Source organism: Myotis myotis, unplaced genomic scaffold, assembly GCF_014108235.1.
Source record: "Myotis myotis isolate mMyoMyo1 unplaced genomic scaffold, mMyoMyo1.p scaffold_m19_p_20, whole genome shotgun sequence".
NCBI lineage: Eukaryota > Metazoa > Chordata > Mammalia > Chiroptera > Vespertilionidae > Myotis > Myotis myotis.
Genome location: NW_023416325.1, coordinates 21,540,172 through 21,563,368, shown reverse-complemented (window position 1 = coordinate 21,563,368; position 23,197 = coordinate 21,540,172). Strand labels below are relative to the sequence as shown.

At 60.1% G+C, this 23,197-nt stretch overlaps 1 protein-coding gene across 8 annotated transcripts in view; it reads left to right on the top strand.

Annotated features, from left to right (window-relative positions):
• The window catches only part of PXN (paxillin), a 46,794-nt gene that overhangs the window by 17,900 nt on the left and 5,697 nt on the right, over positions 1-23,197 (top strand). For 2 of the 8 annotated variants that reach the window (XM_036353541.1, XM_036353539.1), the window contains exons 1-6: positions 3,059-3,187; positions 17,213-17,439; positions 17,719-17,834; positions 18,262-18,398; positions 18,478-18,676; positions 19,473-19,608. In XM_036353541.1, coding sequence (XP_036209434.1) covers positions 3,094-3,187; positions 17,213-17,439; positions 17,719-17,834; positions 18,262-18,398; positions 18,478-18,676; positions 19,473-19,608 — 909 coding nt within the window. In that variant the 5' untranslated portion in view covers positions 3,059-3,093. Of the gene's footprint in view, positions 1-3,058; positions 3,188-13,951; positions 15,688-16,838; positions 16,977-17,212; positions 17,440-17,693; positions 17,835-18,261; positions 18,399-18,477; positions 18,677-19,472; positions 19,609-21,019; positions 21,938-22,868; positions 23,145-23,197 lie in introns of those variants that run through there. The other 6 variants (XM_036353534.1, XM_036353537.1, XM_036353536.1 and 3 more) reach the window with 6 other exon arrangements.

Sequence of the window (23,197 nt, the reverse complement as noted above, 5' to 3'; positions counted from 1 at the left end):
TTCTCATCCCGACCGCCCTCTCATGCCAGTACCTGTATGAGCAGCCACGCGTCTCAGGCACAAGCAAAGGAGAGAATGCGAAGCATGAGTCAGTTCGCAGCTAAACCTCACATTGTTAACATCTCAGGAAACTGTGCTGTGAATATTTTCGTGGGTTTTTGTTTTATTTTTGCTTTTGTTGTTGCTTATTATTAAATACATACAGTAACTCACCATGAGTCCTAAGAAGCAAAGTGAAAATAAAGTTGTGAGAGCAACAATAGAGATTTAAAAAATACTTGCAAAGTGTGATAGAGGTGTTCGAGTGTCCGATCTGGGTGCTGAGCGTGGCCTGGCCAAACTGACGATCAGCACAATTTAAAGCATGAAGAGCGCTGATGTTGCTAAGGGATGTAAGTGCTCATGGAACAATGATCACGGCAATTGAGAAAGGTTAAAACAGGGACTCGTTTGGGGGTCTGGAACAGATTAACTCAATTTACATGATTTCTAATGAGAAAAACTGATTCGGTTTTTAAACAAATCACTTCTTGAACAGCCTTCCGGAATGAATTGAGTTCTAGAACTGAGCTTCTCCTGTATTTGCACCCTCCGGTCCTTTGTCACTGTGGTCATACATTTATGTCTACATGGATTGTAAAACCACACTGCGTTTTCAGTCTTTTATATTCACCCGTAAATTTACTCTTTCTGGCAAAACATTATTTTTCCCCTTCTCGTTGCTTCCAAAATCTTGTCTTCCTCTTTCTTTCCCTGCCATGGAGCTTCCCTCAGCACCTCATCCTCAGAGCCTGTGGTTCATCCTGGGCCCAGTCATGATAATCAATGATGCGATCAGCCACTCCCAGCTACGGAGCCGGAGCCGAGCCGTGGCTGGTGTTGGTAACACATTCCAGTGACACAATTCCAGCTCCCTCGCCTGCCTCCTCTGCCCCCTGGGAGAGGTGTGACCGGATGAGATGGCAGGACACTGGGCTCGCCATTCGCCTCCTCCTCCAGCACCAGGTGAAAGTGCCACCCTGTCCCAGGGCCTGACTCTGCCTGGGACCCCACCCCCTCCCAGCTGCCTCACTCCTGTGAGCCTAGCCCTAGCCTACCTTGCTGACTTGTGCCCCCCCCCCCCCCAAGCCAGACAGGCCACACATTGAGGTTCCACCTTCAGTACCCACAAGGGGCTGCGATGCTGTGGCCACAACACCTTGTGGAGTGTTCCTTTGATGTTTTTTAGGTTAGGATTGCTGCAGGCTGGGGAGGCGTGGCAGTAACTGGATCACAGCAGAGGGGGATTTCCTGGGCTAGAAGGGTAGGGGGCGCTTGGGCCTGTTGGTGCACATGTGTTGCTGTCCCCCATGTGCTTTGCTTTGCATGTGAGCACCACGGAGACAGAGGTGGCATGGGCTGAAATGGTGGCAGGCACGGTAGCACATGGGCTTGGGGGAGGCATTCGCTCAGTAGTTGTCCACGGAGCACCTGTTATGCTAGGCACTGCCCTGTGCGAGGAGGTGACGATAGATGATAAAGCCACAACTCCGCCCTTGCTGAGCTGTCACAGGCTGGGGGGAAGGAGGCACTCAGGCAGACAATTCCTACCAGTTTGATACGTGCTCTCAGAGGAAGTGCACAGTACTTTGGGAACTCAAAGGAGAGGGGTCTTGAACCCTGTTCAGGGAATGTGGTCAGGGAGGGCTTCCTGGAGGAAATGGTACCCTAAACTGTTGTGCATCTTAATTGGAACCTTGACATTTAGAAAAAGCCCTAAACTTTCATCTTTTATATGTGAATAAGGATTTCCTTGCTAAGATTTGGGATTTTCTTACAGAAGAGGCCCCTAGCATAAAATCTACACATTCCCTTTAGGTAGGCATGGCGGATCTTTTTATCCTTATGTTGCGGAAGAGGAAACAGCTGTGATAAGTCTCAAGGGTAAGAAGACAGGAGGGTGGTCTAGGCAGAGGGAAGGCATGTGCACAGGCCGGAGGGAAGAGGCTTTTGTGTGTGTGTGTGCTAAGTTCATTGGCCAAGACTTGTACCTGTGACCTCCCAGTTGGATTTACAGTCAAACCCAGCCTGAGCCCCAAGGCCAAGGCGTCGGCAGCCTTGGCTTCCTCAGTGGAATGACCTTCTGGGGTGGCTTTGGTGTGACAGCTGAGGTGGAGCCAGCTTCTGGGGCTTCTGTTATCCTCTGGTCAGATGTTGAGCTCTGTCTGTGCAAACTTCCTGGGCCCAGCAGGGCCAGGACTTGGGCCATTTCTGAAGGGCATTTCCACGAGAGTTGGGGGCCCCCAGGGAAGACCCTGGCTTACCCCTTCTGGAGGAGGCCTGTGGGTGATGGGGGACTTTAGCACCTCGCGGAGGGGGCAGAGGGAGGGAGCCCGTGCTAATCCCGGACGCTGAGACTTCCTGGAGCCAACAGCAGGCAGTTTACAGCTCCCCCAAGGCCGCTGGAAGAACCACTAGTACTGTTTTAGAGGAAGAGCAGACTGGAGTGGCAACCTGTTATCATTTCCCCAAGTGCTGCTTTCTGGGCCCGCGGGAGATTCATCGGTGCTGTGTGGGCCACGGGTGGGGGCGGGGGGCGGGGAAGCAGGCCCTGGCTCGTGCAGCCCTGTGGCTCTGCCTGCCCCATGGCTGCCCTTGTCACCTGACCCTCCCATGCACTTCTTTCCTGCTCGCCCTCCTGTCCTCCCTGTTCCATCCTCTCACAGGAAACCAGTGTGGGAGGCATCCTGCACGCCTCGCTCTCTCTCCACAGCCGCTTGGTGACCCGGTCTTGTTGATTTTACCTGCTTTCATTCGGAGCACAGCGAGCTGGGTCTTCCTCGGGCCAAGCCCCGCCCTCTCCAGCTCTCCAGCAAACTGCCCGAGTGACCTAACACACAGGCCTGGTCCTGCCGGCCGGCCGCTCTCCAGGGCTTGCCCTTGTAAGTCCAGACCGCAGCAGGCCCTGTGTCCTTCACTCCCCTTCCACCAAGCTGGGACTTGCCCCCTGAGCTCCATCCCCTCTGCCTCTGCTCCTTCCTGAGGCCTCTGCCCAGTTTATGACGTCTCCCTGGTGAGTGCTTCCTGGGGAGACGGTGTGTCTTTGTCTCCCCCATGCCCAACGCGGTGCCTGTGCCCAGGACTGTTGGGGCTGCCACTGGCAGAGGATGCAGCCCCAGAGAGAGGGACGGAAGGACGGAGGAGGCAGGTAGGCAGGTATGCGGCGCTTGCGCTGGTTTTCAAAGTTGGCCTTGGATGCCTGAGTGAGTCGGTGCCCGCCTGCGTGTGCTGTCTGTGCTGGAGAGGCGTGTGCTGCCTGGGTTGGTGCCCAGCAGGGCCCATTTCAGAAACTTCGGTCCCCTGGGATCCAGGGGAGATGAGGCTGCTTTGCCGTCCCGCACCCCCGCCCGCACCCCCCCCCCTCCCCCCCCGTGACCAGACTTGTCTCCAGTGGACCCACCAGTGGGTTGCGAGGTGCAGGGCAGCCACTGTTAGCTGCTGTCCCGGCAGTGGCCTCACCTTTGCGGATTCGCAGTTTCCTGGACCGTGCACAGCACGGACCATTCCCCAGCACAGTGTTGTGGGGACATGTGTGCACCGTTTTGTGCGGCCCTCACAGTCCCTGGAGGGCCATCCTGGATGCCAGGGTTAGGCCTGTGGTGTAGGTTCCTTTGTCTCCGCCTCTTGCTCTGGGGCCGGGTGAGGAATCCCTTTGCCCCTGGGAGGGAGCCCCGCTGAGCCCGCAGAGGGAGGGGATTGTTTACCAGATGCAAGCGGGCGCTTGTCCTGCCTGACGGCCAGGGCCTCTGGAGTAAGTCCAGGGTGGCCTAGGTCAGTGCTGCCTCAAAGGGTGGGTCCTCTGGCAGAGTTAGGAGTTAGAGACCTCAGACGGCAGGTGCCGCAAGGACTCCCCTGGCCGCTCGCTGGACTCCTTCCTCGGAGCTCGGATTGTCAGAGCCGATAGCACGGGCGGCTGGGAGGTTGGCCTTTGAACCGGACTCGGGGAGGGTGAGCAGTGCCCTTCCTCCCATTGGCTTGTGTACGGAGCTCCCCACGCCCCGAGCACAGGGGCCTCTGGATCTTCCGCTTGGCCAGTCTTGGAAGGTTGGGATGGCTTAAAGCAGGGGAGAGATCAGTGATCGCCCTGGTTCACTAACAGACGGAGCTGGGCCAGAGTGGCGGAGGTGGGCTGCCCACCTGGCACCTTTCAGAGCACTTTCTCTGCAGTAGCTCGGGTTTGTGCTGGGTGCTCTTTTACACCTGCTGGGGGGGGGGGCAGTCAGGGATGGCACCTGGAGAGGTAGGCACTAATGACATGTGTGCTTGGCACATGCCAGGCTGCCTCATGCCCATTATCTTACTTGTTCCTCCAGGTGGCGTGAGCGAGGCCTGGGAGTCCCACTGTCCCTGTGGTGTCCGGGTGCTGTTACACTGTTCTGTGGGTGAGGGAACTGGGCTCAAAGAGGCGCAGTGTTAGCAAGTCCAACTACCAAGGCCACGCCGCGTTACGTGGCAAACTCATGGGCCTGCGGGGGCCAGGCAGCTGCTGTGAATGGATGAGGTGGGCCAGGAAGGAAAGGGACCTAGATTTCATGCTTCAGCCAGTGGTTGCCCTGCAGGGATGCAGGTCAGTATCGCTGCTCTCCTGGGAAACCCCTGGATTTCTTAAGTCTAACCCAAACATGTCCGTGGGGTTCAGACTGCAGGGCGGGGCTGGTGACCGCTGCCTGGCGACCTCTTTCACATTCTCTGTACCTCCCTCACCGCCCCTGGTTCTGCTGCCTGTGGAATTCCCTCGGGGAGAACCAGAGTTCATTGCTGAAAGAGGTCTCAGAGGGTTTACCTGGGCTAACCCATAGCCATCTACCGTTCCTGTTTCACCAAAAAGAAGGGAGGGTGAAACGGGCACTGGCATCGCTGCTTCCGGTTCTGAGCCCTCTGGGCTCTGCCACCAGGTCCCCGGGGCACCTCTCGAGGCCACCAGCACCTCCTGCTGTCTGTCACTCCACACTGAGCTGCCCTGGCTCTGAGGGTGGCACGCGGCCCTGCGTCTTCCCTCCGAGGACTGGACGCTGGGGAGAGTGCCGGGACAGCTTGGTGGCTGCGTTTTGAAATGTGTCCCCAGCAGCCGTGGTTCACAGTCAGTGAGATCTGCCTCCTCTTATCCCAGCTCCTCCCTCGCCTAGGTGTGGGGTAAGACAGTGGAGGGCGAGGCACCCCCTTTGCTTGCAGGCCTCCCCTCTCAAGGGGCGGTGCCCCCAGAAGAAGACATTGGAGTTGGGGCACAGCAGGGAGGGGTGGACAGGGACGGAGACCTCCACTTGTACAAAGGAGAGAAGTGGTGCCAGAGAGGGCAGGAGCCGGTGGCCCCGGCTGACTTCTTTGGTGACCACTTCCTGTCTGGTGTAGAGATAGGCAGGAGGAGAGGCAGCAGCCCCAACGGGCAGTTTCGTTCAGATCAGAGGTTGCCGAGGTAACTACAGGCTCCCTGATTTCCGTGTAGCTGTTTGGGGACAGAAACACAGGATTTCTGGTCCTGTCTGTTGCCGGGCACAGAGCAGACACTGAGTGCAGAGGGATAGGGTCCATGCTCCTGACTTTTTTTATTTTTATTGATTTCAGAGAGGAAGGGAGAGGGAGAGAGAGAAACATGAACAATGAGAGAGCATCATTGATTGCTGCCTCCTGCACGCCCCCTAATGGGGGAATTGAGCCCACAACCCGGGCATGTGCCCTTGGCCAGAATTGAACCTGGGACCCTTTAGTCCGCAGGCTGACGCTCTATCCACTGAGCCAGACCGGCTCGTGCAATGCTCCTGACTTTTGCTGGCCTGCCACCTGCCCTCCTCGGCCCCTCAGAGTGAGAAGGCATTCCATGCAGGCGCTGCAGAACCCAGGGTCCAGGGGAAGTCACCCGGCCCCCCCTCTGAGCATTGCTTCTGTTAGAAGGGAGTCCCCACTGTTCAAAATCCACCGTCCTAACCGATTTGGGGGTATTCTGTGTGTGTGCACTGGGGACTCCCTATGACGTTTTTGGCGTCAGGCCGGGCACTGCTCTTGCCATCTGCCCTGGCTCGGCTGGGGTGAATTCCGAGCTCCAGTGTCTCCTCCAGGAAAATCCAAATCAGGACTGAGGTGGACCCCTCCCCTGCCCCTCAGCCTCCTGGTGTAACCACCTGGCCGTGGTGGAGGGAGGCCAACCCCACCAGGCTGGCGCCTGGGGACCCTCTGCCGCGGGAGCCCCAGGGCACAGGGCACCGGCGAAGTTCTCCCGTGAGGCTGGCCACCTACTTGGCTCTGTGCCTCAGCTCTGGGGTTGGTGGGCTTCTTGTAGGGAGACTACAGGGTCTTTTGGTTCTGTGCCCACCGTGTCCTCCTCTGCACTGTGATGCCCTCCATGTGAGCCCTGCTGGCGAGATCGACAGACAGACAGCCCAGGTCTCTCTGGATGCTTTTTTTTCAGGAAAGTCTGTCTTCCCTTCTTTTTTTCTCTTGTGGTTTCCTCGTGTGACTCTGGTTAGCCAAGGCCATGAGGACTGCGGCCTCCATCTGCTCCCTCCCTGCCAGCAAGAGGCCGGTTTCCCCATGTGGAGAGTTGGCAAGGTCTGGGCTTCCAGAGAAATTTGTGTCATCAGGACAGTGGCTACAGGCACCCTCCTTTGTAGGTCAGTGATACCATCCTACCAGGGCCTCGGTCAGTCAGCCCGTGGCCGGGGGACGAGCCTGCGGCCGGGGGACGAGCCTGCGGCGTGGGGGACGAGCCTGTGGCCGGGGGACGAGCCTGCGGCGTGGGGGACGAGCCTGCGGCCTGGGGATGAGGGGAGCTCGGGAGGGCCTGGGAGAAGGCTTGGGGCTGCCGTGCATATGCCCAGCCCTTCTCGGACCACCCCTTTCTCAGGAGGTGCTGAGTCAGTCGTGGCCCCAGGAGAACTTCGTCTTACCCAGAGCTGAGCAGATGGCTTCCAGAACTTGTGGGGCCGAGAAGGCCGGGGCTGGTGGTGTAGATGTGTCTAGGGAAGCGAAAGTGTCACTGAGGGTCAGCTGTGGGGTGAGAGGGCAGCTGGCTCTGGCTCTTGCCTCCCGCCTGCCTTTCCTTCTCAGAGCTCCTGGCTGTCCAACTTGTGACCCACAGTGACATACCCTCCTGATGGCCTCGGGGCGGATGAGGCTCGCCGGCCGCCACCCTCTTCCTGAGCACCCCTGGGCTGTGCGCTCGGGCTCCTTCTCCCACGCGAGGAAGCACAGGGGACCCTTGTGGCTGGGCCGGTGGGCCTGGCTACTCTTGAACTTGCTTCAGTCCAATACTTTATGACTTTGGCCAAGGACGGGCGGTGGTGCCTCACGGCCGACTGCTCCTCAGGCTCGAGGCTCTGTCCCGCCGCAGGTGGCTGCTCGGTGCTTTCAGAGGAGCCCTGACCACCTGTCGCCTCTGCCGGTTTCTGAGGGCCAAGGAGACACTGGTCTCTCCGTGCCCAGGCCCCTCCCCCGGCCACATAAGAAAGCTGCCTGGCAGTAAGAGGGGGTGAAGGTCAGTGTCCGGGGCAGCCCCATCTTGCATTATGCTGCTCCGATGAGGCCGCTGGCCATAGGACTCAGGAAGGAAACACGCCTGCAAATCGACCTGTACAGCAGCGAGTTAGCCCCGGACAGGGAGCTCCGGTGCCACCATCAGGGGCTCCGCGCGATCAGGACCCTGCCTCAGGCCGAGGAAGATGTGACCAAGGGCTCCGGGCAGTGGCGGGAAGGCACCCAGCGGCCAGGCTTTTTGGATTCCTCTAGGGACTCCGGGGACGGGTGTTTGAAAGCTGGAGAGTGGTGCAGGCAGAATGAGGATGGCTGACAGCCTCCCTGTGGGGTGTCATGGAAGGAGCGGATGGGCTCAGCCAGGCAGAGCGGTCCTGTGCGGACTCCGCCTGCCTGCAGAGCGCACTCATTGGGCACCCGTGAGCCTTGCTCTTCTCTGTAAAATGGGGGTGCCGCCAGGGTCCTATCCTGTAGATGCTTGGAAGGATGACTTCCCTCCTCTCCCCGTCCCCTGGTCTGAGCTCTCTGTGCTGCAGCCCTGGCTCTGCCTCCGTGGCGGGAGCAGAGGCTGCTTCCTCCTGGGCTTGCTCCTCAGGGCCCGAAGCTGAGAGCCTTCCTGGAGCTTGGGCAGCTCCTCCTATTGTTCTCATTCCAGGTTCAAAGCCACAGGCTCTCAGGCAGTGGTGACAGGCAGGAGCGCTGTGGTGAGGGGTGGGGGTGTGGGGTGAGGGCAGGGGTGCTGGGGTGAGGGGTGGGGGTGTGGGGTGAGGGCCAGGGCGCTGGGGTAAGTGGTGGGGATGTGGGGTGAGGGCCGGGGCGCTGGGGTGAGGGGTGGGGGTGTGGGATGAGGGCAGGAGCACTGGGGTGAGGGGGGGTGTGGGGTGAGGGCAGGAGCGCTGGGGTGAGGGGGAGGACACTGGAGCCGACATTCTCTCTCCTGCCTCTGTCCTTGCTGGAGTTGGAGGCCTCTGGACTCAGTGATGTTCTCTGAGAAGGACTTGGCTTGAACCCGAGGCAGGAGGGGCGAGGCCAGGGGTGTGCTCAGCAAGGAGGCCCGAGTTAGTGACGGGCCTGTCACGGCTCCCAAGAGTTTTGGCCTCTGTCCCTGGCTCCACTTCCTCCTGCTCCTGTCCTTACGGGAGTGGAACACCAGCGCCATCAGCGCCGGGACTTACTTACCCAGAGGCTCCGGTGTCACAGTGGGAGGGCACAGGCGTCTCCCAGCCTTCACGGTGGCTTGCGAACACTTTTTCATCGATTACTCCTTGTGTGCTCTGTGAGGTGTCTGCGTAACCAGGTCTCCGAGGTGTCAGTGCTGGGGATCCAGCGAGGGGCCGGGTCCCTGTCCACAGGGCCTGCAGCCTAGAGGGAGAGGCGGGAGTGATGTGTGGACCCAGCAAAACAGATGGGCTTCCCAGACGTTCAGACTGCTGTGTCTGCTGCAGGATGCGAGTGCGGGTTCTGATGCAGGTCCAAGTGGTCGCCTGTCTGTTATGAAAAGAAAGGGAGGAAAGTAATGGGGAGAAGCCAGTGGAGGAAGAAGTGATGCGACTTGGTGACCAGTGACGTGTGGCGGCTGTTAGGGCTTCTGTAGGCGAAGGGGAGAGGCAGGCAACACAGAGCCAAGGCAGGGACGGGCTGCCTGAGACCGGGAAGCACCTGGGGCTGTGCTCATCGGTCAGAGCCTGACTGAGGGGTAACTAGTGCTGTGAAGTCGATAAACGTGGTGCAAGGCTTCAGCTCATTCCTGGAACAGGCAAACTTCTGAACTCTCTTTCCAGTCTCTGCGGGAGGATGGCTCCCCTCCGACCTCTGCTGGTGGTGAGCGGGGTGAGAGGCCAGGAGCCCCTGTTGCTCACAGCAGACGGACTTGCCCAGAGGGGCCCAGGTTGCAGGACTGGACTGGATGGGTTTGCCAGAGCTGAGTGTCCAGCACTTGAGCCTTCTGGGTTCTAGGCTGTCATCTTTTTGTATGTAAACCCGCACTTTACCCATTGAAGGAACTGTGGGACGGCCTGGAGATGCGCCCTAGACTTGACCTTAAAGTCTGGAGCCTCTGGGTGACCTGAAGAGGTAGATGAAATCTGACCAATGAAATGTGTTCACGGTTGTTCTGGGACCTCTGGGGGAGGGTGGGGCCCGCTGGTCTTGGACCAGAGATGAGTTATTTACAACAGAAAAGAGGCTGCGCTCCTGCCAGCCTGGACCTGCTCCCGTGCTGTGGGGTGGGGGGCTCCTCCCACCTGCTGCTGCTGACCCTCCTGGGACCCCCTCAGATTGGGAAGCTGATCAGTGGGGGCCCAGGGTGGGGGCCTGGCGCTCAGGGTGACCTCTGGCGTTGCCTTTCTGCCTTTATTCTTTGAGCCTCTGGTTACTTGTGCTCTGTGACCTTGGGCACAAGCCAGGCACCCAAAAGAAACCCAGCTTGCTGGCACACCCACCTCGTGGCAGCCCTGCGGGAAGGGCTCCTCAGCAGTGGCAGCACCTCCCATGGCCACGCCCACCTCTCCTGGCAGCAGACGGGAAGACACCTTCCCCTGTTTCCGGTGTGTCACCCCAGCCCACACGGTGAGAGTAGAATGGCAGTTCCTGGTGAGTGAGGCATGAGTCAGCCAAGGAGAATGGTGGCTGAGTCTTCATACCCTCCAGGCCTGGTTATTAAATATGAGATGACACGACAGTATTGATCGGTTCTTACCCAGCCCCAAGGGAGAGCAGTTTGTCTGGGACAGCAATGTCTTGGATATAGACAAACTCTGAAGAGCTCAAAGGTGCTGTCTCCAGGGGTTGGCAAAAGTAGGTTTATAGTTTGAGTATAGGAAACACAGAGTTTATTCTTTTTTTTTAAAAATATATTTTATTGATTTTTTACAGAGAGGAAGGGAGAGGGATAGAGAGTTAGAAACATCGATGAGAGAGAAGCATCCATCAGCTGCCTCCTGCACACTCCCTACTGGGAATGTGCTGCAACCAAGGTACATGCCCTTGACCGGAATCGAACCTGGGACCCTTCAGTCCCCAGGCCAACGCTCTATCCAGTGAGCCAAACCAGCTAGGGCCAGAGTTTATTCTTTTTTTTTTTCTTTTTCTTTTTTTTAAAATATATTTTATTGATATTTTACAGAGAGGAAGGGAGAGAGATAGAGAGTCAGAAACATCGATGAGAGAGAAACATCGATCAGCTGCCTCCTGCACATCTCCTACTGGGGATGTGCCCGCAACCCAGGCACATGCCCTTGACCGGAATCGAACCCGGGACCCTTCAGTCCGCAAGCCGACGCTCTATCCACTGAGCCAAACCGGTTTCGGCCAGAGTTTATTCTTGATTAATTATTGTATTACAGCTGTAAACCTACTGTTGCCCACCCCTGTAAATGTCACCCGAAATTATATGATCTCCTCCCCAGAATTTGTTACCAGCTGTGGGGACACACTGGGTTCTGCCCATTTTACAGATGAAGAAGAGGACCCAGAGGGTGGTGCGACCTGTTGACAGGCACCCAGCAGGCGGGACCTCCTGGCTGTGGCTCGCATTGGCTATTTGCCAGCTCATTGCTCCTTCCTGTCTTCTCCTCACAGCCCCTGTCAGCCCGCCATTCACTCTAGCTGCCGGGGATGTGGCATGGACAAGACAAGGCCCCGCTCTCTAGAGCTGCATTCTTGGAGGGGAGACAGATTGGCAGGGCGGGCCCCACCGGGAGATGGAGTTCCTAGTCAGTGTCCAGGCCCTGGGTCCCCGGGCTGGGTGGGGGAGAGCAGATCTGGCCTAATTGTGGATTGGCCCTACCGGTCACAGATCCGTCTTTCCCTCCCAGGACAGTTATCAGGATAAATATACCAGCTCCCCATTCCTGGGGAGTTACTCACTGAGCAAAAGTACCCCACCGCTGCGGATTGGATTACCTCTGCTCTCACCGCTGTGTGCTCAGGGCTGGGGGAGGGGAGACCTGCCTTTTTGTTCTGTTCTCCTTCCTAATCTGGAAGAGTTTCAGGAAAGGGGCCGAGAGGAGGCCATCCGCAGGCGCTGGGCCTGCTGTTTACATAGCTCCTTCGGAAGGCCCAGCCTGCTCACTGCTCCCTGAGCTCAGGCAGCCGCAGGAGGTGTTCAGCAGGGGGACCCCAAACCTCCTGGGGCCCACAAAGTAGGCCATAAGGCTGGGCCTCTCCAGGACCTGTGGGGAAGGGACGTGCTGAGCTGATGCCGCCTCTGAGTCCGGTCTCGTATTAAAAGGCAGGACGTACAGCTGGCCCTGGCCACGGGGAAGGCCCTGGTGCGCTGGCAGCCCCTCTCCTTCCCTCCACCGTCAGCTCCTAGGAAACTGCCTGCCAGGCGCTGAGCACTGACTTAAACTGGCCCCTGACCGAGTGTTGATGTGTCTTGTCCTGTGGGCCTCTCCTAGGCCTGTGAGGTGGTGTCTTCCTGATGGCCCCTCTCTTCTAGTTCTGCCTGGGGCTGCCGAGCGGAGAAGTGTGGGGGGCCCAGCACTGGGGCAGGTGTGGCGGTGTGGGCTCTGGTTCCCAATGACGCCCCACATTTACCTGTTCCATCCTGGAGGCCTGTTGGGAGGCTTCTCCAGGGTGACTGGTTTCCCCAGATGGTGCCCCTAACTCCTGACCCAGGATCCGCGCAGCAGCCTTTGCCCCAGGAGTGGGATGGGTTGGCAAGGCCGCCTCTCTCCCCTCCAGGGTTAACCACCTCTCTGGGAGCTCTGGGCTGTTTTGCAGCTCCCAAGTCCTGAGCGTGTGCTGTTCCAGGACGGTGCTAAGCAAGCACTGTATCTCCATTTTCTCTTGTAATCCTTATTCCTCTGAGTTAAGGGGTGGAATTCCCATCTGACAGAAAGAAAACCAAGGCTCAAGAACAGCTAAGCAGCCTGGCTGGGCAGCTCAGCCACTAAGCAGTCGGTGCGACTCAGAACACCACTCCCCGTGCAAGCTCCAACAGCTAGAGACTCAGAAACCCCCTCCCCCATGCAAGCTCCAACAGCTAGAGACTCAGAAACCCCTCCCCTGACTCAGAGCCCCCTCCCCTGACTCAGAACCCCCTCCCCTGCAAACTCCAACAGCTAGAGACTCAGAAACCCCCTCTCCCCTGCAAGCTCCAACAGCTAGCGACTCAGAGCCCCCTCCCCTGACTCAGAGCCCCCCTCCCCTGCAAGCTCCAACAGCTAGCGACTCAGAGCCCCCTCCCCTGACTCAGAGCCCCCCTCCCCTGCAAGCTCCAACAGCTAGAGACTCAGAAACCCCCTCTCCCGTGCAAGCTCCAACAGCTAGCGACTCAGAGCCCCCTCCCCTGACTCAGAGCCCCCCTCGCCGTGCAAGCTCCAACAGCTAGCGACTCAGAGCCCCCTCCCCTGACTCAGAACCCCTCTCCCCGGTGCAAGCTCCAACAGCTAGTGGCTTAGAGCCTGGGGGGAGGGAATGGCTCAGAGTCCTCGCTGGCCCCACCACTCCCCGCGTTTATCTCACCCTCTTGGTGTCTGTTCAGCTCTAGGCCTGATAGTCTTATCGCTGCTGAGGAGGGGCTGGGGCCTGGTAGGAGGAAGACGCTCTTGTGAAAGAGCCCTGACTGGTTTTATGCACCAGTTGGGGTTAAAGGTGGAAAGGGTTCTTTAATTCTCTGACTTGCTGGGTGCCATGTGTCAGTAGGTCAGCCTGAGTCTCCAGAGCCAGTCTGGGGGCGCCCCCTACCTTGGGAGAATGAGGGGTTCTGGGGCTCCCTCCTCTGCTCTGCACCCCTAGGCTGGTTAGCCCCGGAATGCGGGCAGACCGGCCCCGTGGGCCCCCTCCCTCCAGGGGCAGCAGCCCCAGGCGCTTGAGTCTTAACCCCCTCGGGGCTGCAGATCCGGCCGCTCCCAGCAGGTGCTCGGGTCAGATTACGCTCCATGGCTCGTGGCTGGGGCTGGGGCGAGGCCTGGTTCAGAGCTCCCTGCACCCAGCCGCCTGCCCAGGTGGCCTCTTGCTGAAGCCGCGGCTGCTCTGCGCATTGCTTGGGCCCAGGCGCGGCCTCGGGATGGGGTCCGGCACCTGCGCGTGGTCTGTCTGCGGAGGGCGTGGCACCCGGGAGTGGTCACTCTGGGGTCGCACCTACAAATGGTAGTGCGCCCCGGGCCCGGCCGAGGCTGGGCACCCAGGCCCGCGGGCGCCTCCTCGGAGTCGGCTCTGTTCCTCCACCTCAGCCCAGCTTCCTGGCATTGAAATCTACCTTGTGCATCCGCGGCCGGAATCCGTGATCGCGCGAGGTTAGGAAGCCGGTGGGCCGGTAGCGCCCCCTGGCGGGGAGTGGCGAAGGTCTGCACCCCATCGTTGCCAGAGCCTAGCCGAGTGGCCTTCGCTGGGCTGGAGACTTGGCACTCCGCGCCCGCCCCTCGGGGCCCCTGGTTTGAAGAGAACCTCTCCCTCCACCGCGCATTGGAGCTCAGCTGGGCTCAAGAGGCGAGAAGCGCTCGGGGATCTAGGGTGGTTTCCCGAAAGGGGCTGGGAAGCCCATGCCTGGGGCAGGCCCCGGGGCTGCCTTGTTGGGAGGGTCTCAGGCCTGGAGAGAGCAGAGGAAGTCTGAGGCCTGCCTGACCCTGCATGCGCGCGCCCTGACTGCTTCCGTTCCTGCTTCTTTGCCCAGTCAGCCCCATTTTCTCTGGCACCTTCTTTGGGGTATGAGTAGGAGGGATCTCTGAGCCTCCCCCTAGGGTGCATAGAGCTGGGTGCCAGGCGGTAGATGTAGCTGCGAACTGGGGACACTTCCCTGTGGGCACTGCCTGCAGGTGAACGCCTCTGTGCAGTCCTCGCTGGGCCACTGTGTTTACTCCAGCAGGGGAGGAGTCTGCTGAACTTGCAAGGGAACTTTGGCCTGTAACCACTGTGCCCATAGGAACCCACCGCAGGGGTCAGCGTGTCCTCCATGGCTGCTCGGAGTCCTGGCTCTCTTCCCTGAGGTGTTTGTGGAGGTTTGGGGGGCGGTGACACCAAGCCCTGTCTAGTCCCTGAACAGAGACTGAGGGTGGAGAGGGGGAAGTGCACCACAGACCCTGTGACTGCCTGTCCTCGACGGGGTTCCTCTCATCAGGAGTTTGGAAAATGATGTCTGTTCTTTCTCCCTGATATCCACAGTGTTTCAGTTGGAATGTTACTTTACTACTTTAGCTTCCTTTCATGTCTTGCCCAGATTCTGCCCATGGAAGACTTAGGAGAGGTCAGTACTTAGCATCACACCCTGAGCGCCTTCGAGGAAGATCTTTTTCTGAATTTCACAAAGCAACTAAGATCTGATGTTTGCAGCTGCCCATGTGTATGCTGGCATCTATCTATCCTGTGTACACCCCCCCGCTGACTGAGGAAACTGAGGCTCAGGGGAGCTAAGTGATTTTGCTGTGTGGCCATGGACAATGGAGAGGGCAGCTGGGGCTTGAACTCAGCTCTGGCTCGACTCCAGAGCCTAAGATCTTTTGTCTCTGTACTCCGGGACTGCGCCTTCCGGTCAACTGATGTATCTGTTGAAAGAGCCCATTGAAATCGTAAACCAGAATCCAGTCCATAAACCAGTAAGCCAGACTTACAGTCAAATCATGAGTGACAAGGAGGGGTGTTTGATGCAGAGGGCAGTGGTTTGACAGGGAAGGTTAGCCATCTGTCTTCTATTGAGTGTTTGGGGCCCAAGAAACCCAAGTTCATATCCCAGCTGGGCCCCTTCAGCTGGCTTTGGCCGTGTGAGGTTGTGCCTCTGCCTCAGCCTCAGTTTACCACCTGAACTAGTGTCATTATGCGGAGGTGACGCAGCTGAAGCTCTTGGCACGGGTGGGTGTTCAAGCACAGCAGCTGCTCCTGTTACCTTCGGGGTTGGACTTGTTGCCTGCTCCGGGGAGCCCTCTGGGCTTTCTCCATGATAAAGGAGAAACCCCACCCTTGCTGGATTGGGCCCAGAGGAAGTGGGGACTCTGCATGAAGCCGGCGCAGCAGGTGGGGCTGCAGAGAGGCCACTGGGATTGGCCTGGACACGGTTCCTTTTCTGCTGTTACCTAGACACACACTGACTTGTTCTAGTTCCGGTTTGCTAGAGACAGGAAGCCAGATCCTTCCAAAGGACCTGGAGTGGGAGGAGTGCAGGAGCTGACCTTCCTCGGAAGTCAGGGGACCTGTCCTGGGCTGCAGGGCCTGGGATTCCCTCTGAACCACTGGGCAGGAGCCAGGGTAGGTGTGGCTGGCCTTGGGGGAAGGAGACCGGGCAGGCAGCGGGGGGAGGTGTGGGCCCACAGAGCCGGCCTAGTCCCTGAACAGAGACTGAGGGTGGAGAGGGGGAAGTGCACCACAGACCCTGTGACTGCCTGTCCTCGACGGGCCTCCTTCCCTCTCTCTTTCTCTGAGCCGGGGTGTGGGTGAGGACAGGGCCACAAGGAGGGATCCGCCTGGCAGCCCTGAGAGCTGGGCCCGTCCTTCAGGAAGCTGTACCGTTTAAATATGGCATCAGCTGGTGATCACAGCGCCTCTTGCAGGCCAAGTTTTGGGACTTCTGAGGAGTCAGACCGCCTGTCACTTACTGGCTTGGTGATCGGGGACGAGTCCCACCACCTCCCGAAGCTGGTTTCCCGTCTGTAAAGGAAGCATCAGAATCCCACTTTGTGGGGTGATAGGAGGGTTAACTGAGACCAGGAGTGCACAGTCCCACACTGCGCCTGCCACCAGAAAATGCCAGTAGTGCAGCCACTGCTTTCTCAGGAGTTTGTCCCAAGGGCCGGGGACTGTGTCCCGAGCAGGTCGGTCGCCAGAGAGGTGAGAGTGAGCAAGTCCCTGAGCGTGGCAGGAATGAGGGTGTGGCGTGTGGGGCTGGGCTCTCTGGGTTGTGGGGCTGGTGACAGTCCAGGAGGGGAGGGACGAGGGGGGAGATCAGCAGTTCCTACTCCGACCCGGTTGCTGTCCTCCTCTTGTCTGGAGACAGTGATCCAGGGCCCTCTGTTGTCTGCCTGGTGCGGAGTAATGGAAGCTTGCACTCGAGGGCCCATTCGGCTCCCTTGCTGCTGGTAAAAGCAGAATAGTGGGGCCAGGCTGCTTGCCAGGCTTCTGCAGAAACAGCCTACGGAGTAGGCCTGCCATCCCCTCCACTCCACCCCCCCCCCCGTGCCCCCCCCTCCCGCCAGGCTTGGCCCAGGAGGTAGGGAACACTGCACCATTCTAGTCCCAGCCCCCACCTCCCCACACACCTCGCCCCGTAGCCTGAGAGGAGCTCTCGGAGCCTGGGGTTCTGCTTCAGGAAGACAGGTTTCACCCGGGGGTCCCTCCAATGTGGGGGCAGAGAACGCTTAAGCTCTTGAAGAGTAAGTGGGACCTGGCCCCGCTCAGCCCCTCCCTGTGACGTGGGGCCCGCCCATCGTCCTCCGCCTGGCCCTGCGGAGTCAGAGCACAGAGTTCTAGGCGGGCATTGCTGACTCCCAGCCAGCCAGCTGCACAGCCTGTCCCGAGGGAACAAAGGTGCCGACCCAGAGGTAGGAGAGCCGCAGGGGCAGCCCCGGGAGCCTCCCCAGCACCCCCAGTCTGGGGCTGGGCTGAGGAGGTCAGCTTTGGGAGCTGGTTCCTGGGCAGGCTGGCTGAGCCGCTGTCTCCCTGACCTGAGGCGGGGCAGGTGCTCAGATCATTAACTCCTGGGGCAGGCAGGGCGGTCACTGCCAGTGGGGAGTTCCCAGGGCCCCGGCTTCTCACCCTCTCCCCGCCTTCTCCGCAGACGCCCTGCTGGAGGACTTGGAGTCCACCACCTCCCACATCTCCAAACGGCCCGTGTTCTTGTCGGAGGAGACTCCCTACTCCTACCCAACTGGAAACCACACGTACCAGGAGATTGCGGTGCCGCCCCCGGTCCCTCCACCCCCGTCCAGCGAGGCCCTCAATGGCGCGCTCCTTGACCCCTTAGACCAGTGGCAGACCAGCGCCCCCCGATTCATCCACCAGCAGGTGAGGGGGCCAGGGTGGAAGCTCCCAGAGGCTTTGGGGCTAAAGGAGCGTGTCTGGCAGCTGCCTGGGAGCCGAGGGAGGAATGGGCTCCGGGGAAGGGGAGAGGGGCTCTCCCCACCAGACGCCACGTGAGGGGGCGGTGACCAAGTGTTACTCACCTGTCTCCAGCCGGAGCGTGGAAATTCCCTGGTGAGACGGGCTGTGAGCAGCAGCCTCCTGGGGGTGACTCGGACTGTTCCTTTTCCTCCCGGGAGGCTCTGAGCATTCTCCTTCCCGCAGCCCCAGCCCCTGCCACCGGCCTACGGCTCCAGTGCCAAACCCTGCAACGCCTCCACCCCCCAGGACGGCCTGGGCCCTCCGTGCGCTCGGGCCGGTGAGGAAGAGCACGTCTACAGGTACGGCCCCAGCCCTGCTGCTCACGTCCTCTCCTGCTTGGGAATCCTGGGACCGGCCAGGCCTGGAGGCAGCCGAGGCCAGGGGTGAGGCCTGGCCAGGGCCCGTGAGGTTCTGTCTTGGGTCATTGGGCCAAATCACAGAAGGCCCGAGGCCCCCAGCCAGCTCATGGTGCCTCCTGATGGCCTGGTGGCCTGATCAGGGCCATCTCCATCCTCCATACAAAGCCAGCGGCCACGTCACGTCACCCGTGTCATTGAGGAACGGGGAGGCAGGCCTTCCTCCCTCCCCTCTTCTTACCACACCCCTCCCCACTCTCAGTCCTCTGCTGTGGGAGACCTCGTCCCCCGCTGCCTATTCTCCTGGAGAATCGGGGGTGGCCAGAGCTGGGAGTGACTCTCAGTGTGCTCTTCCCTTTGTCTCTCAAAGCTTCCCCAACAAGCAGAAGTCGGCTGAGCCTTCACCCGCCGTGATGAGCTCCTCCCTGGGCAGCAACCTTTCGGAACTGGACCGCCTGCTGCTGGAGCTGAACGCTGTGCAGCACGGCCCCTCGGGCTTCCCCGCAGGTGGGGCTGGGTCCCGGGGCAGGCCTGCCTCATCCCGAGAGGGCTCAGGGCTGAGCGGTCTCTCTCTCCCTCTCCCAAGATGAGGCCAACTCGAGCCCCCCGCTGCCGCGGGCTCTGAGCCCTCACTATGGCGCCCCGGAGAGCAGCCTGCTGGCGGGCAGCGCCGGGCCCCTGAGGAAAGAGAAGCCCAAGCGGAACGGCGCCCGGCGCCTGGAGGACGTGCGGCCCGGCGTGGAGAGCCTCCTGGACGAGCTGGAGAGCTCCGTGCCCAGCCCCGTGTGAGTGCCCCGGGCTCGCCAGGGAGGCTCGCTCATCAGTGCCCGTGCTCCATGCCTGCCCACTTAGCCCATGTCACCTGCTCCCTCCATAAGAGCCTGTGGTCTGCCAGGCCCTGCACCAGGCCCTGGGGGGATAGTGGCGAGTCACACGGACGCCATTCCTGCCTTCCTCGAGCCACCGCCCATCGGAAAGGATGGACATCACGCATGCTGAGGGCCCCTATAGCTTAGTGGCCATCAGCACAGGTTTTGGAGCCACACAGTGGGGTTCAGACCTTGGCTCTGCCCTTACGAAGTGTCTCAAGCCTTACTGTTCCCATCTGTAAAATGGGATTAGGGGGTGTGGATAATGGGGATAGGGCCGCCTGCCTCCATGGGGTCGACCCAGTCATACATGTAAAGCACGTGGAGTGGTTTCTGCCTCATAGCAGGTGATGTACATGGTGCATGCTCTAAGTGTTAGCTCTTCTCGCACATGTACACTCAGTGCTACACGGCTCGGGCTGATGTCACGGGCAAGCTTGGACTTGGGCTGGAGGACTAGAGGCGTCTTCCTGGGAACGTTGCTGCTGAGCGGCCCTCCCTTCTCCCATGTCCGCGCACCTCAGCTCTGTCCCCCTGGCAGACAGCAGCCTCCTCCCCAGAAGAGATCAGGAGCTAGTGGGCTTCCCCGGGGTTGGCGGGGTGGGACCCCAGTGTCAGAGCTGACATGTTGATCTCCTGAGGAGGGGAGGGCCGCGCGGGGGGGAGCCTGGGGCTGGACTTGGGGCTCCCTCTGACTCGTGCCTGTCTGCAGCCCCGCCATCACTGTGAGCCATGGCGAGATGAACAGCCCCCAGCGCGTCACCTCCAGCCAGCAGCAGACACGGATCTCGGCCTCCTCTGCCACCAGGGAGCTGGACGAGCTGATGGCTTCCCTGTCGGATTTTAAGGTGCCCGAAGCCCCTTCTTCCCTGCCCATGTCTCCCATCCTTCTCTTTCCATACCTCAGTGTGAGTAGCTGGAACTCGGCCCCTCCGTTTGGGTGCCTTGCCCTGAGCCAGGGGCCCCACAGTGCCCTGGCCTGGCCAGGGTGTGGGGGAGGGAGGGCTCAGCCAGGCGGTGGGCACTGAGCTGCCTCGCAGCCTGTGAAGGCCGAGACATTCCTTCCTCCCGGGACGAGGAGGTAAAACAAAGGGCCCTGTGTCCATGCTGCTCTTGGTGGGGGAGGGCATTCTCTGCTGGCCACGGGGGCCGTGCGAGCTGGTGCCTGAGCGGTCATTGCCCTGGAGCTCATCTCCCACGCTGGCGTCCTCAGCACGTCCTCTTTCTTCCTGCCTCTGGCTTCTGAACCCAAGGCCTCCTTTGCCAGCCTCCCGTCCTGCCCCGCTTTCTCCACGGGCCTCTGAATCCCTCAGGTTCTGTCTGTGGGAGACCTAATGTCGGGCAGCTGGGCCAGTCCACACGCGGCACCCCTTCCTCCCCTCTGAGCGCCCCCTGCCTGCCAGGCCAGGTGTTTTATCGAACGATGCGGTGCCTCCGTCGGGGCTGGTATTGACCGAACTCTCCTGCAATTGCTGAGAACACTTTTCGGTGCGGGTCGAACTTTGGCGTATGACTTGGGGAACCTGAGAAGGGGAGCAAGTGGTCCATGCGCTCTTGGCCCTGATGGTGCCTCCAAACCTCCCTTCAGCTGGGGTTTTTGGTGGGAGATGGGAGTGGGGCTTGCAGGGGGTGGGCGAGCTACTGGCCGTTCTGAACAGCCAAAGGCAGGCGCCAGTCTGCTGGACCAGCACTGGCCTAAGGAAGCCCTGCTCCCGCACCCTTTCGAACGGGGCTTTCTGAGCGCCAGCGTCGTGGTGCCCGCAGGAAGCTGAGCTGCTTCTGGTTGCACGCCTAGAGCAAGGTCTCGGGGATGTAGGGAAGATGGGTTTGTCTGGGAGAAACCAAGCCGAGAATCTGGTTGGTCTCTGGTTTGGAGGCACCAGAGCAGCTGCCTGTGGCTGACTGTCCCTTGATGGTGCCTGGACTGACCTCTCTGGTCACTCTCTCCGACGGCCACCGCACCGAGCCTTCTCTCCCTCGTGCCTACTCTGATTGGGTCGCTCCCAGGCTTTGCTCAGAGGCGTGCCCTGCTGCCGGGGTTTGATGGGGCCAAGGACACGTTGCCCAGGAACACCGTGTTGGGTGTCAGGGTCTCCTGAGAGGCCCAGTCCTCATACGTCAGCTCTGCGGCCACCCCGCCAGTATAGACGGTGGCTCTCAGAGCTGAGGTCAAGCCCACCCCTTGCAGGGAGCGTCCTTCCTCACCTCTCCTGTTTCTCTGTCTTCTTCCCTCTGCCTTTTGTCTTTCTCCTCCTCCAGACCAGCTCCTCTGCTGTGGCCTTGAACTCCCTAGGGCTGCCGCCCAGCTCAGCTCCATCCTCACACCACATACGTCCTTCTCCTCCTCCTCCTCCTCCTCCTCCTCCTCCTCCTCTTCCTCCTCCCGGGCCCTCTATACTCCTGCCACCCACTCTTAAACCCTCCTCTGGAGGCCACGGTCTCACCACAGAGGCCCTCTGCCGTGAGGATGATGAGGAAGGGCAGGGCCTCTTACCTCCTGTGGCCCCCAGCTGGCTTGATTTGGCTGGCCTCGGGGTGACACCTGACACCCCCAACTCAAGGTCTCCCTCTGCAGAGGGCTCTCTGGGGCCATTTGGTGCAGAGAGCCAGGCTCGAGGCTGGAGGGACGCACTAAACCTCAAGAGTGAGCTCTGCAGGGCTCCCCCAGGCCACACTCGACCCCACGCTGGGTGTGCAGGTCCCCAGGAGCCTGGAGACCCCCAAGGGCTGTCAGCCAGCCCTGCGTACCCAGAGGAGGCCTTGGCTGCCACGTGGGAGCAGCCGTGGGCTTTGGAGGCGCTCAGGCCAGAGACTCCCCACAGAGCTACGCCCAGCTTCCAGGAAGTAACGGAGCCAGCTGTCGTGGCCATAGACCGTCAGGTCATCTTCCCAGATACCTGGAGTCCCACGAAGGAACGTGGACAGCTGCAGGAGGGGACCAGGCCAGAGCCCGCGGGGCCAGAGGGCAGCCGCCCGGCTCCTGTGGACCAGGAACAGTTGGGTGGAGAGATGCCTGTGCGGCGAAGCCCGATCCAGCCAACCCAGGGACCCGAGACAGCCCGGAGGCCAGTGGGCACCGCTGAAGCTGCTGCCGAGGCTGAGAGGGCACAGCCGGAGCTTCCACAGGCCATGGTCACGGACGCGCCCACCACCGAGAGGATTTCCACCTCTGGCCAGGCAGGCGCGAGCTTGCACGGCGGCTGGGCCTGGTCCTCGCGGCCTGAGTGGGCCGCTCTGGCTAACTGCATGCCGCCTCCCACTGCGCATGTCTGCTTGGGCAGCGAGTCCTGAGCTAGCGTGGCCTGTGACCCGACGACCAGCTCTCGCCTGGGTACTGTGGGGCCAGTGCAGCTCCCGGCCTGGGAATCACTTTGAGTGACAACCCGCTTCTTGCTTGTTTAAGGCCTTTTCCTTTCGATGAACTCCCCTGACATCCGGATGTTCACGAAATGGTTGAAAGCATGAGCTTTGGGACCAGATAGAACTGAATACAAACCCTGCCTCCAACACTCGCTACCTATGTGACCTTGGGCAACCTCCCACCAGCCTCAGTTTCTCATCTTTGAAATGGGGGTAAAGGTAGACCTTTCCCCGCAAGGTTGTCCGGAGGATTCCATGAACTAACGCCCGGAGGCGCTCTGGGTGCAGCACCTGCCCTCAGTGAGCATGGCTGCTGTTACTTGCTTCTTGCTTTATAGAAACAAAACACCAAAACCACTACAAACCAGTAGGTTATAATATAAACAAGAAAAAAATTTGGTTAGAAGATTTGGAAGGAATGCCCACAGTTTTTATTACAAATTTAAAAGAAAAAGCCTTATGTCTTTTTAAGAGCCCTCACTTACATGCTCTCAAATAAATAATCCTCATAGTAATAATAACCCTCTAAGGCAGCCAGGAAAGTACGAACCCATTTCAAGGGCGGAGGAGCCGAGGCCCCTGGAAGTGAAGTGTCTTGCCCAAGGTCAGAGCTGAAACCTGCCTCCGCCCCACCTCAGCTCTTTGGCCGTTTTGTTGAGCCCTCCCTTGCCCGGGCACCTGAGTGTGGACTGAGCAGCTTTGGCAGAGCCCAGAGTGGGGCTGTGACAGCTTCCCCCTCCCCCCTCAGATCCGCTCCGTGATCAGGAGGAGCCGGGAGACAGGCCACGCGCACCCCATGTCCCGGGAGCCCTCCCCTCGCCGCCGGCTGGACCCCGCCACCATGAGCAGGACCCCATCCCAGGAGCGGCTCATCGCAGAGCTGCAGGGGCGGCTGGGCATCCAGCCGGAGGCGGAGGGGGCGTCGGGGGCGGCGGGGGCCTCCACCGAGGACTGGATGACGGAGGGCGTCGTCATCACTGTGCAGCCTCGAGGGAGGCGGGCTGAGGGGCAGCTGGTAGAGAAGGTAGCAGGGAGATGCCCAGGGCTCAGCCAGGACCAGGGCTGCGGGCATCCTGG